The 17,464-nt window shown below is 50.3% G+C and overlaps 1 protein-coding gene across 1 annotated transcript; it reads left to right on the plus strand.

The window, feature by feature from the left end:
• The first annotated feature begins 4,865 nt into the window (after positions 1 to 4,865).
• LOC137545325 (zinc finger protein 84-like) lies at positions 4,866 to 16,556 on the plus strand. Its single transcript, XM_068266437.1, has 3 exons — positions 4,866 to 4,879; positions 15,341 to 15,995; positions 16,026 to 16,556. Exons 1-3 carry the CDS (start codon positions 4,866 to 4,868, stop codon positions 16,554 to 16,556), a joined length of 1,200 nt encoding a protein of 399 aa, XP_068122538.1.
• The last annotated feature ends 908 nt before the right edge of the window (positions 16,557 to 17,464 follow it).

The raw sequence follows: 17,464 nt of genomic DNA on the forward strand, positions 1-17,464 counted from the left end.
CCAACCAAATTTTTTTTCCTTTAGAATGTTTTTTTTTCATTTTTCTTCTTCTTCTTCTTCTCCATATTCTTCTTAATTTTCTTCTTCTCCATCTTCTTCTTCATTTTCTTATTATTCTTCCAATTGTACCCAACCAAATTTTTTTTCCTTTAGAATGTTTTTTTTTTTTTCATTTTTCTGCAACAGCATAGCTAAATTTGTGGCGTAATAGCTAGTGGCACATGGCGGCAGCACCTTATTCTGTGGGCCCTGGTGTTGGGAGCACAGACAGCAGAAGGTTAAAGCAGCAACAGTAGGAGGAGGAATAACATGTGGCAGCAGGCAATATAATAGACCTCAGCACCTAGCGGTGGTACCATGGCTGTAATAAACACCAAGAATACAGCAGGAGGTTCTAGACAGCGGTCGTGAAGCCCACATTGTGTCCAATACACAACTGGGACAGCTCAGTTTTCAACCCAGACACCTCAGAATTTTTTTTTTTTAACAACAACAAAATATAGCGTAATAGCTAGTGGCGCATGACAGCAGCACCTTATTCTGTGGACCCTGGCGTTGGGAGCACAGACGTTAAAGCAGTAGCAGCAGGAGGAGGAGTAACCTGTGGCAGCATACAATATAATAGGCCATGGCACCTAGCGGTGGAACCCTGGTTGAAATTAAGTAGCGGGAGGTTCCAGACTGCAGTCCTGAAGCCCACATTGTGTCCAATACACAATTGGGACAGCACAGTTTTCAACCCAGACACCTCAGAAATTAGTTTTTCTACAACAAAAAATAGCTATTGTAGTGGCGTGATAGCTAGTGGCGCATGGCAGCAGCGAATAATTCTTTGGACCCTGGCAGTGGAAGCACAGACAACAGGAGGTGAAAGCAGGAGAAGGAGTAACATGTGGCAGTAGGCAATAATAGGCCATGGCACCTAGCGGTGGTACCATGCTGTAAATATAACACCAAGAAAACAGCAGGAGGTTCCAGACAGCGGTTGTGAAGCCCACATTGTGTCCAATACACAATTGTGACAGCACAGTTTTCAACCCGGACACGTCTAAATTTTTTTTTTTTTTTTAACAACAACAAAATATATAGCTATTGTAGTGGCATAATAGCTAGTGGCGCATGGCAGCAGCGCATAATTCTGTGGAACCTGGCGGTGGGAGCACAGACAGCAGGAGGTTAAATGCAGCAGCAGGAGGAGGAGTGACGAGTGGCAGCAGGCAATAATAGGCCATGGCACCTAGCAGTGATACCACAGCACATACAAAAATAAACAACCGTGATGTTCCAGGAAGTGGTTGTACAGCCACAGTTGGGTTCTCCCCACAACTTGGACAGCACAGTTTGCATCCCAGACACCTTACAATTTTTTTTTTTTTTTACACAATTACAGTAGTAGCTATTTTGATGGTGTAAAAGCTAGTGGCAGCAGTGCATAATAGAGTGGACCCTGGCGGTGGGAACACAGACAGCAGGAAGTTAAATGCAACAGCAGGAGGGGTAACATACATGGCAGCAGGCAGCATAGGCCATGACACCTAGCGGTGGTACCACAGCACCTAAAAAAAAAAACAGGCCAAAAATAGCAGGAGACTGAAGGTTGGTGTGCAAAAAAAAACATTCCCAGCCGCCTCATGTCCCTTTCTCGCCGACAACAGGGGCCAGGAACGTGCCTTCAGTCCAGGCCTGGTTGATCTTTAGGAAGGTGAGTCTGTCCACAGACTCTGGTGACAGACGAGAGTGCTTCTCCATGACCACGACACCGGCCGCACTGAAGCACCCATCAGACAGCACACTGGAAAAGGGGCAAGCCAGGACTTTCAGGGCATACTGCGCCAGCTCCCTCCAGAACTCCAAGCGCTTGACCCAGTACTCCACGGGGTCCACAGGGGCCTCGGTGTCAAGCCCGCTGTTTGCTGCTCAGGGTCTCCAGCAGGCAGGAACTGACCTACCTTCCCATTCAGCCATGGGACCAGGATCATGCTGATCCAGATTTCCTCCCGAGCACGCATCTGCTTCACCCTGGGGTCCCTGCGCAGGCACCGCAGCATGTGTGCTGCCATGGGGAACAGATTGGACACAGCAAAGACATCAGGGTTGTCGGCAATGCTGTCCTCTGGCCCCTGAGCCTCATCCTGCCCTCTCCACCCTCGCACCACTGCAGCTGCGCTCTGCTGTTCTTCCTCATCAGCAACGTCAGGGAGCTCCTCCTCCTCCTCCTTCTCCTCAGAGGTGGACTGCGCAGTCGCCTACTGATCCAGCTGGGTCAGGACCTCCTCTCCCTCTCCCTCTTCCATCAGATCAAACAGGGCTCTGTCCAGCAGACGAACCATGGGCACTCACTCGCAGAGGGTTGCCCATTCCCGGCTCACCATGTTGGTTCCCTGCAGGAAGGGAGCCAACACCAAGCACACCTGCTGCATCTGCCCCCACTGTGCGTTGGTGAGGGCCTGGAGGCTGGTGGTGCCGGAAACATTGGCATCAACGATGTGACGGCTGACGGCCCTCCTCTGCTAAACCAGCCGCTCCAACATCGTCAGGGTGGAATTCCAGCGAGTTGGTACATCAATGACAAGCCGGTGTAGTGGCAGGCCCTCGCGCTGCTGCAGGTCGGCCAGGTTTGCTGAGGCACCGGCGGAGCGGCGGGAATGGCGCACAATTTTCCTAGCCGCTTGATTGTCCATCCCCTAGTAGGTGCGCAGGAACGTCTGCACCACCAGGTTCAGGACGTAGGCTAAGCAGGGGACGTGGGTCAAGTGTCCCTTGGTGATGGCATACAGCAGGTTGGCCGCATTGTTGGACACCACCAATCCGACTCTGAGGCCTTTGGGGGTCAGCCACCTCTTCTCCTGCTCCCTGAGGTTGAGAAGAACGTTGGCTGCCGTCAGTTTGGTCTTCCCCAGGCTGACCATCTCCAGCAGTGCTTGGCTGTGGCGGGCCTTCACACTGCTGCTGAGGCAGGAACGCTTGGCAGCAGGTGTGCCGGAGGAGAGACCTGGATCAGAGGAGCCTGCTGCATCTCCCCTGACCCCACGGGGTGGCACCACCCACTGGACTGCTGCTGTGCTCGATGATGGACCTGCTGCTGCTCCTTCCTCACCCACTTCCACCAGGCTGACCCAGTGAGCCGTGAAGGACAAGTAGCGGTCTATCCTGAAACGGCTTCTCCAGGAGCCCATGGTGACATGGACCCGCTCGCTCATGGCGTGATCGAGCAAACGGGCCACGTTCACCAACACAAACTGGTGCAGTGCTGGGATCGCTGTGCGGGAGAAGCAGTGGTGGCTGGGGATTCTCCACTCCGGGATCCCATACTGCAGGAGCGCTCTCATGTCACTCCCCACCTGTACAAAGGAGTGTGGCAGGAGCTGGGAGCACATGGCCCGGGCAAGCAACCCGTTCAGCGCATGGATGCGCCTGAGGCCGGGAGGCAGAGCCGTGGCTACACCAGGAAAGGACTTGCTGAGCAGGGTCTGGCAGTGTTTGCTTACACGGGAGGATGAGGAGGCCCCTGTGGAGGGAGCAGAGGAGGCCACTGAGGACTGGCTGCACTAACCAGCCTCAATCGCGACAGGAGTGACAGAGTGCGGGGGGGGGGGGAGCAGTGCGTTTCTGCGCTCCTGCTGCTGATGCTGGATGAGCAGGACGGCGGGATGCTGCTGTTGAAGGCTGTGCAGTGGGTCTCCTGCTCTGACCACTGCCTGCGCCACTGTCCTTCACCCTCTGAAACTCCTGGAAGTCATGAAAATGCCTGGTCTGCAAGTGGGTCTGCAGGCTCGAGGTACCCATCTTGGCTGGATCACGACCTCTGCTCAGGCTGGCCCTGCAACTGTTGCAAATTGCACGGCTCTCATCCGTGTCACACACATGGAAATAACACCAGATTGTGGATGTTAACTGCCGCCTCCGGCTTGAGTGCTGAGCTTTTCTCCCTGTGGCTGGAGGTTGACTGGTGCGGGTGGTGGTAGCGGCTGAAACAGCAGGCTGTGGCTCCTGCCTTCCATGCCCTCTGTTGGCCCTGCCCCCGGTTGCCATGCTGCTGCACTTCTGTGCCAGAGCCACCGCCTCCTCCTCCAAGCTGCCTTCACCCAACTGTGGCACATAGGGACGGTCCCACACCTCATCATCATTGCCAAACAGCTCCTCTGAACCCCCAACCACCTCTTCTGCCCCAACATCCCCTGGATCAGGCCCCTCCTCCTCATGAAAATCAGGTTGTTGTTCACCGACAACAACCTCCTCCATCTCAAACTCCTTCTCCTCCTTGCATGTCCCCATCATCCCCTCCTCAAACTCTGCCACAGCAGCCCTCAAGTCGTTCGTGGTTCTTGGGGCAAGCAGCAAGCTCAGTGAGGGCAGGCTGGCTGCTGGGGTCGACGTGACCTCAAGCGGTGGTGGTGGGCGGCTGCTGCTGGTGGTGGCACTGGTCTCGCTGGAGGTCTGGCTGGAACCGGTGGCCTGCTGCTCCGCCATCATTTCCACCACAGCCTGTGCCTGACTCTCCTCAATGGGCCGGCGACGACGACCCATCTCAAAGATGGGCGCAACACGGTGCTGCTGCGCCTCTGCTCCCTCCTCCGCAACTGCGGCCAGTGGCTGGCGGCGGACCAGTCACAGACCTGCTGGCAATGGTGGCAGCAATGGCGCTGCCTCTCCTGGTGGTGCCTCTACCTCTGCCAGTCATTGTACAATAATATACAAATACAATAAGAAAAACAAAAACAAAAAAAACATATATATATGTATATATGTATATGACGGGAACTGGGTGTAAACTTTAATACAGAGAAGTGGGTTGGTGAAAAAAAAAATTTAAGTTTTTTTTTTTTTTTCTACTAGTAGACTAACAAGTCACTCAGTCACAAGGCATGCATGATAACAGGTAGTTCACTTCACTGCCAGAGCCAGTAAATAAACTACAAGCACAACACTTAACTGAGAAAACAGTGACAGTCAGTGGCACTAAGACTGTCTGTCACACTCACAAAATACAGGCAGCAGTCAGAAACACAGAGGCTGCCTGGCTGGAGTACTGTACTAAGAATACAACTAACAGTAGTCCATAACTAACTAGAGTGACAGACAGTGACAATAAAAGACTGTCTGTCTCACAATTAATACAGGCAGATGCAGCAGTCAGATATAATCACACAGATGCTGGCCTGCCTGCTAAGTAACTAGTACTGCAGCTGCTAGTCTAACACTAAATCAACTGACAGTACAAATGAACTAACTGCACAACTAACTATTAATCCTTAACCTACCTGCAGGCTAGTAGGCTAAGGCTACCTAGGCTAGCAGGCCATAGCCTGCACACAGACCTAACACTAGCCTAGCACAGTATACAGTATATACAGTACACTAGCTAACTGAACTATAACACTCAAAGCACTATTAATCAGTACAATAAATGTGTTGAGAATGTGTAAATATGCAAAAACGCTGTGTTAAACGCAAGAAAAGCACTTGCTCAGACGAACAGCAGCACTGGAGATGCTCTCAGTACCACAGAGTCACAAGCAAGGACGAGATCGTCAAGATGGCCGCCGCTTTATATAGAGGAGGGAGGGCCAGGGTCCCCTCCTCTGATTGGTTGCAAGGGACTCGGCTGGGGGCCTTCTGATTGGCCCAATGACGTCATCCCCTGGATACCGCACATCATCCGGATTCCTGATCACAGGATAACCCGTGATCACGGCCGGAATTAGAGTGCAATCATGGGTGAACCTGAATTCAGACCTGTGATCGTTATCAATCATGGGATCCGAATACCGAGCCTGTGATCGTGTAAATCTAAAATGTTAGTGGCGCGCAGCTGCGGACGACGGGAAACCCAGCTACACCCAGTGACATACTGCATGTCCAGCAAGGAGGACGTCACAGATGGGAGGGAGGGGCATCACAGAGTCACAGAGCGGGGAGTATGTGACATGGCCAGTATGTCACAAGGGTGGGTGGGCGGGGAGTATGTCACAGGGGAGGGGCCTCAGAGCGGGGGAGAGGAGTACTTCACAGAGTCACAGAGCGGGGAGTATGTCACTGAGGTGGGGGGGAGGGGAGGACATCAGAGCGGGAAGGGGGGACTATGTTACAGAGGTGGAGGGGAGGACGTCAGAGCAGGAAGGGGGGAGTATGTCACGGAGGTGGGGGGGGAGGACGTCAGAGAGCGGGAAGTGGGGAGTATGTCACTGAGGTGGGGGGGAGGGGAGGACGTCAGAGAGCAGAAAGGGGGGAGTATGTCACTGAGGTGGGGGGGAGGGGAGGACGTCAGAGAGCGGGAAGGGGGGGTTCGTCACAGAGGGGGAGGGGAGGGAACAGGGTGGGCCATTTATATGGATAAACCTTAATAAAATGGGAATGGTTGGTGATATTAACTTCCTGTTTGTGGCACATTAGTATATGTGAGGGGGGAAACTTTTCAAGATGGGTGGTGACCATGGCGGCCATTTTGAAGTCGGCCATTTTGAATCCAACTTTTTTTTTTTTCAATAGGAAGAGGGTCATGTGACACATCAGACTTATTGGGAATTTCACTAGAAAAACAACGCTTTTCTTGGTTTTAATGTACCTTTATTCAGTCATGAGTTATTAATGTACCTTTATTCAGTCATGAGTTATTTACAAGTTTATTTACAAGTTTTACAAGTTTCTTCATGTCGCCGAGATTAACACGTGAGGAGCGGATAGAAATTGTGGTGATGTCTGGTGAACGCAGTAACCGGGTCATTGCAGCAGATTACAATGCAAGACACCCTACGAGACCACCCATCTCCCATGCTACAGTTAGCAAACTGCTTGCTAAGTTTCCTGAAACTGGTTCAGTGTTGGATTTGCCAAAATGTGGATGCATGAAATCTGTCACTAATGAAGAAACATCAGTGGCTGTCCTAGCTTCATTCAGCAAGAGCCCACAGCGTAGCACTCGCCGCATGTCACTGGAGAGTGGCATTAGTCTAACATTCTCTTCAGCGGATATTAGCTACTCACAAATGGCACCCTTACAAACTCCAGCTACTGCAGCATCTCAACCAGGATGACCCTGATCGACGCACTGAATTTGCAGAATAGGCAAAACAAAACTTGGAACATGGCCCTCAGATTACGCAGAAGATTTTGTTCAGTGATGAGGAAAACAAAGTTAACAAAAAAAGTTAACAAACAAAACCACCGCTATTGGTCTGACACTAACCCACATTGAATAAATCCCTGCAAGACTGCTGGAACAAAAAAATTGATGGTATGGTGTAGTATATGGGGTACAAAGATAGTGGGGCCATTCTTCATCAATGGAAACCTCAAGGCCACTGGATATGTGAAATTGCTACATGATGATGTGTTTCCCTCTTTATGCACTGAAGCTGGCACGTTCCTTGAGTTTTTCCAGCAAGATGGTGCACCACCACATTATGGGTGTCAGGCCCGAGCATTCCTAGATTAACAGTTTCCTGGAAAGTGGATTGGTCGTCGTGGGCCAGTTGAATTGCCCCCAAGGTCTCCCGATCTGACCCCCTTAGACTTTTATCTTTGGGGTCATCTGAAGGCAGTTGTCTATGCTGTGAAGATACGAGATGTCCAGCACCTGACACTACGGATACTGGAAGCCTGTGCTGGCATTCCTCCTGCGGTGTTGCTATCAGTGTGTGAAGACTGGGAGAAGAGGGTACGGATACTGGAAGCCTGTGCTAGCATTTCTCCTGCGGTGTTGCTATCAGTGTGTGAAGAGTGGGAGAAGAGGCTACGGATACTGGAAGCCTGTGCTGGCATTTCTCCTGCGGTGTTGCTATCAGTGTGTGAAGAGTTGGGAGAAGAGGGTACGGATACTGGAAGCCTGTGCTGGCATTTTTCCTGCGGTGTTGCTATCAGTGTGTGAAGAGTGGGAGAAGAGGGTACGGATACTGGAAGCCTGTGCTAGCATTTCTCCTGCGGTGTTGCTATCAGTGTGTGAAGAGTGGGAGAAGAGGCTACGGATACTGGAAGCCTGTGCTAGCATTTCTCCTCCCATGTTGCTATCAGTGTGTGAGGAGTGGGAGAAGAGGGTACGGATACTGGAAGCCTGTGCTGGCATTTCTCCTGCGGTGTTGCTATCAGTGTGTGAAGAGTGGGAGAAGAGGGTACGGATACTGGAAGCCTGTGCTGGCATTTCTCCTGCGGTGTTGCTATCAGTGCGTGAAGAGTGGGAGAAGAGGGTATGGATACTGGAAGCCTGTGCTGGCATTTCTCCTGCGGTGTTGCTATCAGTGTGTGAAAAATGGGAGGAGAGGGTACGGATACTGGAAGCCTGTGCTAGCATTTCTCCTGCGGTGTTGCTATCAGTGTGTGAAGAGTGGGAGAAGAGGGTACGGATACTGGAAGCCTGTGCTGGCATTTCTCCTGCGGTGTTGCTATCAGTGTGTGAGGAGTGGGAGAAGAGGGTACGGATACTGGAAGCCTGTGCTAGCATTTCTCCTGCGGTGTTGCTATCAGTGTGTGAAGAGTGGGAGGAGAGGGTACAGATACTGGAAGCCTGTGCTGGCATTTCTCCTGCGGTGTTGCTATCAGTATGTGAAGAGTGGGAGGAGAGGGTACGGATGCTGGAAGCCTGTGCTGGCATTTCTCCTGCGGTGTTGCTATCAGTGTGTGAGGAGTGGGAGGAGAGGGTACGGATACTGGAAGCCTGTGCTGGCATTTCTCCTGCGGTGTTGCTATCAGTGTGTGAAGAGTGGGAGAAGAGGGTACGGATACTGGAAGCCTGTGCTGGCATTTCTCCTGCGGTGTTGCTATCAGTGTGAGAAGAGTGGGAGAAGAGGGTACAGATACTGGAAGCCTGTGCTAGCATTTCTCCTGCGGTGTTGCTATCAGTGTGTGAAGAGTGGGAGAAGAGGGTACAGATACTGGAAGCCTGTGCTGGCATTTCTCCTGCGGTGTTGCTATCAGTGTGTGAGGAGTGGGAGAAGAGGGTACAGATACTGGAAGCCTGTGCTGGCATTTCTCCTGCGGTGTTGCTATCAGTGTGTGAAGAGTGGGAGGAGAGGGTACGGATACTGGAAGCCTGTGCTAGCATTTCTCCTGCGGTGTTGCTATCAGTGTGTGAAGAGTGGGAGAAGAGGGTACGGATACTGGAAGCCTGTGCTGGCATTTCTCCTGCGGTGTTGCTATCAGTGTGTGAAGAGTGGGAGGAGAGGGTACGGATACTGGAAGTCTGTGCTAGCATTTCTCCTGCGGTGTTGCTATCAGTGTGTGAGGAGTGGGAGAAGAGGGTACGAATACTGGAAGCCTGTGCTGGCATTTCTCCTGCGGTGTTGCTATCAGTGTGTGAAGAGTGGGAGGAGAGGGTACGGATACTGGAAGCCTGTGCTAGCATTTCTCCTGCGGTGTTGCTATCAGTGTGTGAAGAGTGGGAGAAGAGGGTACGGATACTGGAAGCCTGTGCTAGCATTTCTCCTGCGGTGTTGCTATCAGTGTGTGAAGAGTGGGAGAAGAGGGTACGGATACTGGAAGCCTGTGCTAGCATTTCTCCTGCGGTGTTGCTATCAGTGTGTGAAGAGTGGGAGGAGAGGGTACAGATACTGGAAGCCTGTGCTGGGATTTCTCCTGCTGTGTTGCTATCAGTGTGTGAAGAGTGGGAGGAGAGGGTACGGATACTGGAAGCCTGTGCTAGCATTTCTCCTGCGGTGTTGCTATCAGTGTGTGAAGAGTGGGAGAAGAGGGTATGGATACTGGAAGCCTGTGCTAGCATTTCTCCTGCGGTGTTGCTATCAGTGTGTGAAGAGTGGGAGAAGAGGGTACGGATACTGGAAGCCTGTGCTAGCATTTCTTCTGCGGTGTTGCTATCAGTGTGTGAAGAGTGGGAGGAGAGGGTACAGATACTGGAAGCCTGTGCTGGCATTTCTCCTGCGGTGTTACTATCAGTGTGTGAGGAGTTGGAGAAGAGGGTACGGATACTGGAAGCCTGTGCTAGCATTTCTCCTGTGGTGTTGCTATCAGTGTGTGAGGAGTGGGAGAAGAGGGTACGGATACTGGAAGCCTGTGCTGGCATTTCTCCTGCGGTGTTGCTATCAGTGTGTGAAGACTGGGAGAAGAGGGTACAGATACTGGAAGCCTGTGCTAGCATTTCTCCTGCGGTGTTGCTATCAGTGTGTGAGGAGTGGGAGAAGAGGGTACGGATACTGGAAGCCTGTGCTAGCATTTCTCCTGCGGTGTTGCTATCAGTGTGTGAGGAGTGGGAGAAGAGGGTACGGATACTGGAAGCCTGTGCTAGCATTTCTCCTGCGGTGTTGCTATCAGTGTGTGAAGAGTGGGAGAAGAGGGTACGGATGCTGGAAGCCTGTGCTGGCATTTCTCCTGCAGTGTTGCTATCAGTGTGTGAGGAGTGGGAGAAGAGGGTACGGATACTGGAAGCCTGTGCTAGCATTTCTCCTGCGGTGTTGCTATCAGTGTGTGAGGAGTGGGAGAAGAGGGTACGGATACTGGAAGCCTGTGCTAGCATTTCTCCTGCGGTGTTGCTATCAGTGTGTGAGGAGTGGGAGAAGAGGGTATGGATACTGGAAGCCTGTGCTAGCATTTCTCCTGCGGTGTTGCTATCAGTGTGGGAAGAGTGGGAGAAGAGGGTATGGATACTGGAAGCCTGTGCTGGCATTTCTCCTGCGGTGTTGCTATCAGTGTGTGAAGACTGGGAGAAGAGGGTACAGATACTGGAAGCCTGTGCTAGCATTTCTCCTGCGGTGTTGCTATCAGTGTGTGAAGAGTGGGAGGAGAGGGTACAGATACTGGAAGCCTGTGCTAGCATTTCTCCTGCGGTGTTACTATCAGTGTGTGAAGAGTGGGAGGAGAGGGTACAGATACTGGAAGCCTGTGCTAGCATTTCTCCTGCGGTGTTGCTATCAGTGTGTGAAGAGTGGGAGGAGAGGGTACAGATACTGGAAGCCTGTGCTGGCATTTCTCCTGCGGTGTTACTATCAGTGTGTGAAGAGTGGGAGGAGAGGGTACAGATACTGGAAGCCTGTGCTAGCATTTCTCCTGCGGTGTTGCTATAAGTGTGTGAAGAGTGGGAGAAGAGGGTACGGATACTGGAAGCCTGTGCTAGCATTTCTCCTGCGGTGTTGCTATCAGTGTGTGAGGAGCGGGAGAAGAGGGTACAGATACTGGAAGCCTGTGCTGGCATTTCTCCTGCGGTGTTGCTATCAGTGTGTGAGGAGCGGGAGAAGAGGGTACAGATACTGGAAGCCTGTGCTGGCATTTCTCCTGCGGTGTTGCTATCAGTGTGTGACGAGTGGGAGAAGAGGGTACGGATACTGGAAGCCTGTGCTAGCATTTCTCCTGCGGTGTTGCTATCAGTGTGTGAAGAGTGTGAGAAGAGGGTACGGATACTGGCAGCCTGTGCTAGCATTTCTCCTGCGGTGTTGCTATCAGTGTGTGAGGAGTGGGAGAAGAGGGTACGGATACTGGAAGCCTGTGCTGGCATTTCTCCTGCGGTGTTGCTATCAGTGTGTGAGGAGCGGGAGAAGAGGGTACGGATACTGGAAGCCTGTGCTAGCATTTCTCCTGCGGTGTTGCTATCAGTGTGTGAGGAGTGGGAGAAGAGGGTACGGATACTGGAAGCCTGTGCTAGCATTTCTCCTGCGGTGTTGCTATCAGTGTGTGAGGAGCGGGAGAAGAGGGTACAGATACTGGAAGCCTGTGCTGGCATTTCTCCTGCGGTGTTGCTATCAGTGTGTGAGGAGCGGGAGAAGAGGGTACAGATACTGGAAGCCTGTGCTGGCATTTCTCCTGCGGTGTTGCTATCAGTGTGTGACGAGTGGGAGAAGAGGGTACGGATACTGGAAGCCTGTGCTAGCATTTCTCCTGCGGTGTTGCTATCAGTGTGTGAAGAGTGTGAGAAGAGGGTACGGATACTGGCAGCCTGTGCTAGCATTTCTCCTGCGGTGTTGCTATCAGTGTGTGAGGAGTGGGAGAAGAGGGTACGGATACTGGAAGCCTGTGCTGGCATTTCTCCTGCGGTGTTGCTATCAGTGTGTGAGGAGCGGGAGAAGAGGGTACGGATACTGGAAGCCTGTGCTAGCATTTCTCCTGCGGTGTTGCTATCAGTGTGTGAAGAGTGGGAGAAGAGGGTTGCATTGACAATCCAACACAATGGGCAGCACATTGAACACGTTTTATAAGTGGTCAGAAACTTGAAAATAACTCATGAAAGAATAAAGTTACGTTAAAACCAAGCACACCATTGTTTTTCTTGTGAAATTCCCAATAAGTCTGATGTGTCACATGACCCTCTTCCTATTGAAAAAACAAAAGTTGGATTCAAAATTGCCGACTTCAAAATGGCCGCCATGGTCACCACCCATCTTGAAAAGTTTCCCCCCTCACATATACTAATGTGCCACCAACAGGAAGTTATTATCACCAACCATTCCCATTTTATTAAGGTGTATCCATATAAATGGCCCACCCTCTACATCAGAGAGCAGGGAGTATGTCACGGTGTGGAGGGCAGGGAGTACTTCACAGGAGGGGCACATCATGGAGCGGGAGGCGGGGAGTATGTCACAAGGGTGGGGGGAGTTTGTCAGAGTGGTGGGGGATGTACGTCACACAGCAGGGGAGCGAGGACATCATGGAGCGGGGGGGGGGGGCAGTACGTCACACAGCAGGGGAGCGAGGACATCATGGAGCGGGGGGGGGGGGGGGGGCAGTACGTCACACAGCGGGGGAGCGAGGACATCATGGAGCGGGGGGGGGGGGGCAGTACGTCACACAGCGGAGGAGAGAGGACATCATGGAGCGGGAGCGGGGGGGGGGGGTACGTCACAGACCGGGGGCGGGTCTATGCATATGATCCGCTGCCGGCGCACTCTGCTGCTTGGTCATATCTGTGTATTTTTGGCATTGCAGTGTGATGTGACGGGGGCATCACTCCGCTGAAATTAGATGTAAAAGGGGCCTCAATCAGCGCTCTCACAATTCCATATATTGCAGCAATTAGGGAGCACAGATTATCCATATCACATTGCTCTAGACTCCAGCCTGCCTTTCCTTTCATGCCTAAACAGTCATGTGTAGCAAAAGATTCCAATAACAAGAGGAAAACATATGGATGGAAAGAATAACAGTATTCTCATTGCACATGAAGTGGACATAAAATAGCAATCAAAAATCTATATATATAAAATCAGATGTGTGTATGTATGCGTGTGTGTATGTATGTGTGTATGTGCCGCGATCACTCAAACGCCTTGACTGATTTGAACAAAACTTGGTATACAGATCCCTTACTACCTGAGATGATATGTTCTGGAGGTATTGCCCCCCCCCCTGCACACGTGGGCGGAGCTACAAACAGCCAATCAGATTTCACCCATTCATGTCAATGGAAAAAATTTAAAAGGCTTCTATTCTCACAGTAATCAAGCCAGAGTCCCCACACTTGGCACAGTTGGTCACTTGGTGACCGAGGTTACAAATTCAGAAAAAGTGGGCGGAGCATAAAACAGCCAATCAAATTTCAGCCATTCATTTTAAATGGAAACTGTAAACTGCAGCCACTCTTACATTGTCAATGGCAGAGGCTTCAAACTTGCCACAGTCAGTCACTGAGTGACTGGGATTAATATTCACAAAAGTGGGTGGAGCCTACAACAGCCAATCAAAATTCATCTATTGATTTTTAAGGGGAATATTTAAACTGCTGCCATTCTTACACTGTTTATGGCAGAGGCTTCATACTTGCTACAGTTAGTCATTGGGTGACGGGTTTTAATTCACTAAAGGGGCGGAGCCACAAACAGCCAAACAGATTTATTTTCTGGATAAACTGCTTCCATTTACACAATTTTGATGCCAGGAACCTGAAAGCTCACAAACTTGGTCACTGAGTGACTGTATGTCAAGGTTACAAAAAGTGGGTGGAGTCAAAAACAAATTTCACAGGGAAAATGTAAACTGCAGCCCTTCTTCACTGTTAATGGCAGGGCTCTCGAACTTGGGTGACTGGGATTAATATTCAGAAAAGTGGGTGGAGCCTAAGAAAGCCTTTCAAAATTCATCTGTCGATTTTCAAGGGGAATATTTACATTGCTGCCATTCTTGCACTGTTAATGGCAGAAGCCTCAAACCTGGTACAGTTGGTCATTGGATCACTGGGGTTCAAATTCAGCAAAGGGGCGGAGCCACAAACAGCCAATCAGATTTGTTTCATTTCACTGGGATAATACAAATTATTGATGCCAAGGACCCCAAAGCTCACAAACTTGGTCATTCAGTGTTTGTGCGTTAGGGTTAGAAAACATGGGAGGAGCAACAGCAGCTAAATGCATTCCCGGGCAACGCTGGGTCATCAGCTAGTAGTATATAAAATGTAATGTCCTCCCAGAGAAATGGGGTATATGTTAGTTCCATATGGATTAGGGGGTTATACTCACCTCCGCCCCTCTGCTCCCGGATACAATCCCATACACATGCCCCAATCTACAGGACCCCAATCTCAGGAGCCCCTCCAATGGGCCAGAGAATAACTATCTCCACTCCCCTTCAGCCTTTATCAATGAAGCAGCTTAGATCTATTTCCATATTCAGATCTTTTGGCCTAAGTGCCACTCACACTTCAATATGCAGGGCGATTTTACCGCGATTAGTGGGGTAGAAATCACTGGCTTTCTTAAGCACTGTACTGCGATCGCTCAAAAATCGCGGCAAAATGTTGCATACAATAAGTTGCGATTGCCGCTAATCGTGGAAAGCCCGTGATCTGCGCCAATCGCGGCAGTGAGATCACTACCGTATAGTTACAATTGCGCTAGCGCTTTAAAAATTGCCCGCCAATCACCATCGTGTGAATGGGTCTCCATCTTTTGTGAGAGGGATCTGAGGAGATCTGCCTTTCATTGGCTGAATTCCTAACTACATAACCTTCTCATGCAAGGCAAGGTTATTGTCATGTGACTGGCTGCCTGTAATGAGCACAACCTTCTGCAGTTCTATGTCAGGCTGATAACTAGTGGTGGTAAGTCACCTGCCAATATCTCTGAGATGGTGCAAATTGTATGCTAATTATATGCAAAGTTATGCAGCTGCTGCACCTTGTCCATTTCTCATCTGCATAAACTTTGCATGAACTTGGAATTCTCAGCAGCTCACTGACCCTCCCTAATGATAATTGCTCCTCCCCTCAGAATTCTCTAACAGGAAGTGATGATGTTTCTCTATTTGCAGCGCGGAGTCCCGGCATCAGGAACCTCTCAGAGACTCGTCTCTCTGTATCCACAGACTGTACAACGGATGATGATGTCACTGGACAAGAGTCTCCTGCAGATATCCTGGTTACCCCAAATATTCCCCCAGACTCCCCTCACCTGTCTAACCCTGAGGGGCCTCATACCCAGCACAGCTCTCCCCCTGCTGGACGGTCTCATTCCTGTTCCATATGTGGGAAATGTTTTGTATATAAATCACAGCTTGTCACACATGAGAGAACTCACACTGGTGAGAAGCCCTATTCATGTGCAGAGTGTGGGAAACGTGTTGTGCAGAAATCACAGCTTGTCATACATGAGAGATTTCACACTGGAGAGAAGCCCTATTCATGTGCTGAGTGTGGGAAATGTTTTCGGTCTAAAGGGGAGCTTGTCATACATGAGAGATTTCACACTGGGGAGAAGCCATATCCATGTGCTGAGTGTGGGAAATGTTTTGTGCAGAAATCACATCTTGCCAGACATGAAAGATCTCACACTGGGGAGAAACCCTATTCATGTGCTGAGTGTGGAAAATGTTTTTGGTGTAAAGGGGAGCTTGTCATACATGAGAGATCTCACACTGGTGAGAAGCCCTATTCATGTTCTGAGTGTGGGAAATGTTTTGTGCAGAAATCACAGCTTGTCAGACATGAGAGATCTCACACTGGGGAGATGCCCTATTCATGTGCTGAGTGTGGGAAAGGTTTTCAGTCTAAAGGGGAGCTTGGCCTACATGAGAGATCTCACACGGGTGAGAAGCCCTATTCATGTGCTGAGTGTGGGAAATGTTTTGTAAGGAAATCACATCTTGTCACACATGAGAGATCTCATACTGGTGAGAAGCCCTATTCATGTGCTGAGTGTGGGAAATGTTTTAGGTCTAAAGGGGAGCTTGTCCAACATGAGAGATCTCACACTGGTGAGAAGCCCTATTCATGTGCTGAGTGTGGGAAATGTTTTAGTCAGCAATCACTTCTTATCAGACATGAGAGATCTCACACTGGTGAGAAGCCCTATTCATGTGCAGAGTGTGGGAAATGTTATGCTCATAAATCACAACTTATCATACATGAGAGATCTCACACTGGTGAAAAGCCCTATTCATGTGCTGAGTGTGGGAAATGTTTTCGGTCTAAAAGGGATCTTGTCCAACATGAGAGAATTCACACTGGTAAGAAGCCCTATTCATGTTCTGAGTGTGGGAAATGTTTTGTAAGGATATCACAACTTGTCATACATGAGAGATCTCATACTGGTGAGAAACCCTATTCATGTGCTGAGTGTGGGAAAAATTTTCGGTCTAAAGGGGATCTTGTCCAACATGAAAGATCCCACACTGGTGAGAAGCCCTAGAAGGCAGGATAAAGCTGATATGTGGGATGGGTTCTGTTGTGTTAGTATTTCCCCCACCCTGCTCTGGCATTGGGTAGAATGGTGCTATATGCTGGAGGTTACATAATAAGGCTGTGAAGCAGAGGAGATATGCCAGGCAGCAGGATAAAGCTGATATGTGGGATGGGTTCTGTTGTGTTAGTATTTCCCCCACCCTGCTCTGGCATTGGATAGAATGGTGCTATACGCTGGAGGTAACATAATAAGGCTGTGAAGCAGAGGAGATATGCCAGGCAGCAGGATAAAGCTGATATGTGGGATGGGTTCTGTTGTGTTAGTATTTCCCCCACCCTGCTCTGGCATTGGGTAGAATGGTGCTATACGCTGGAGGTTACATAATAAGGCTGTGAAGCAGAGGAGATATGCCAGGCAGCAGGATAAAGCTGATATGTGGGATGGGTACTGTTGTGTTAGTATTTCCCCCACCTTGCTCTGGCATTGGATAGAATGGTGCTATACGCTGGAGGTTACATAATAAGGCTGTGAAGCAGAGGAGATATGCCAGGCAGCAGGATAAAGCTGATATGTGGGATGGTTACTGGTGTGTTAGTATTTCCCCCACCCTGCTCTGGCATTGGGTAGAATGGTGCTATATGCTGGAGGTTACATAATAAGGCTGTGAAGCAGAGGAGATATGCCAGGCAGCAGGATAAAGCTGATATGTGGGATGGGTTCTGTTGTGTTAGTATTTCCCCCACCCTGCTCTGGCATTGGATAGAATGGTGCTATACGCTGGAGGTTACATAATAAGGCTGTGAAGCAGAGGAGATATGCCAGGCAGCAGGATAAAGCTGATATGTGGGATGGGTTCTGTTGTGTTAGTATTTCCCCCACCCTGCTCTGGCATTGGGTAGAATGGTGCTATACGC

This window comes from Hyperolius riggenbachi, chromosome 2 (assembly GCF_040937935.1).
Source record: "Hyperolius riggenbachi isolate aHypRig1 chromosome 2, aHypRig1.pri, whole genome shotgun sequence".
NCBI classification, from domain to species: Eukaryota; Metazoa; Chordata; class Amphibia; order Anura; family Hyperoliidae; genus Hyperolius; species Hyperolius riggenbachi.

What these genes read in the sequence shown, in the direction of transcription:
- LOC137545325 (XM_068266437.1), top strand. An exon ending in CTGAGTGTGGGAAATGTTTT is followed by an intron (nt 15,996 to 16,025) that starts GTAAGGAAATCA and finishes GTCACACATGAG; the next exon opens with AGATCTCATACTGGTGAGAA.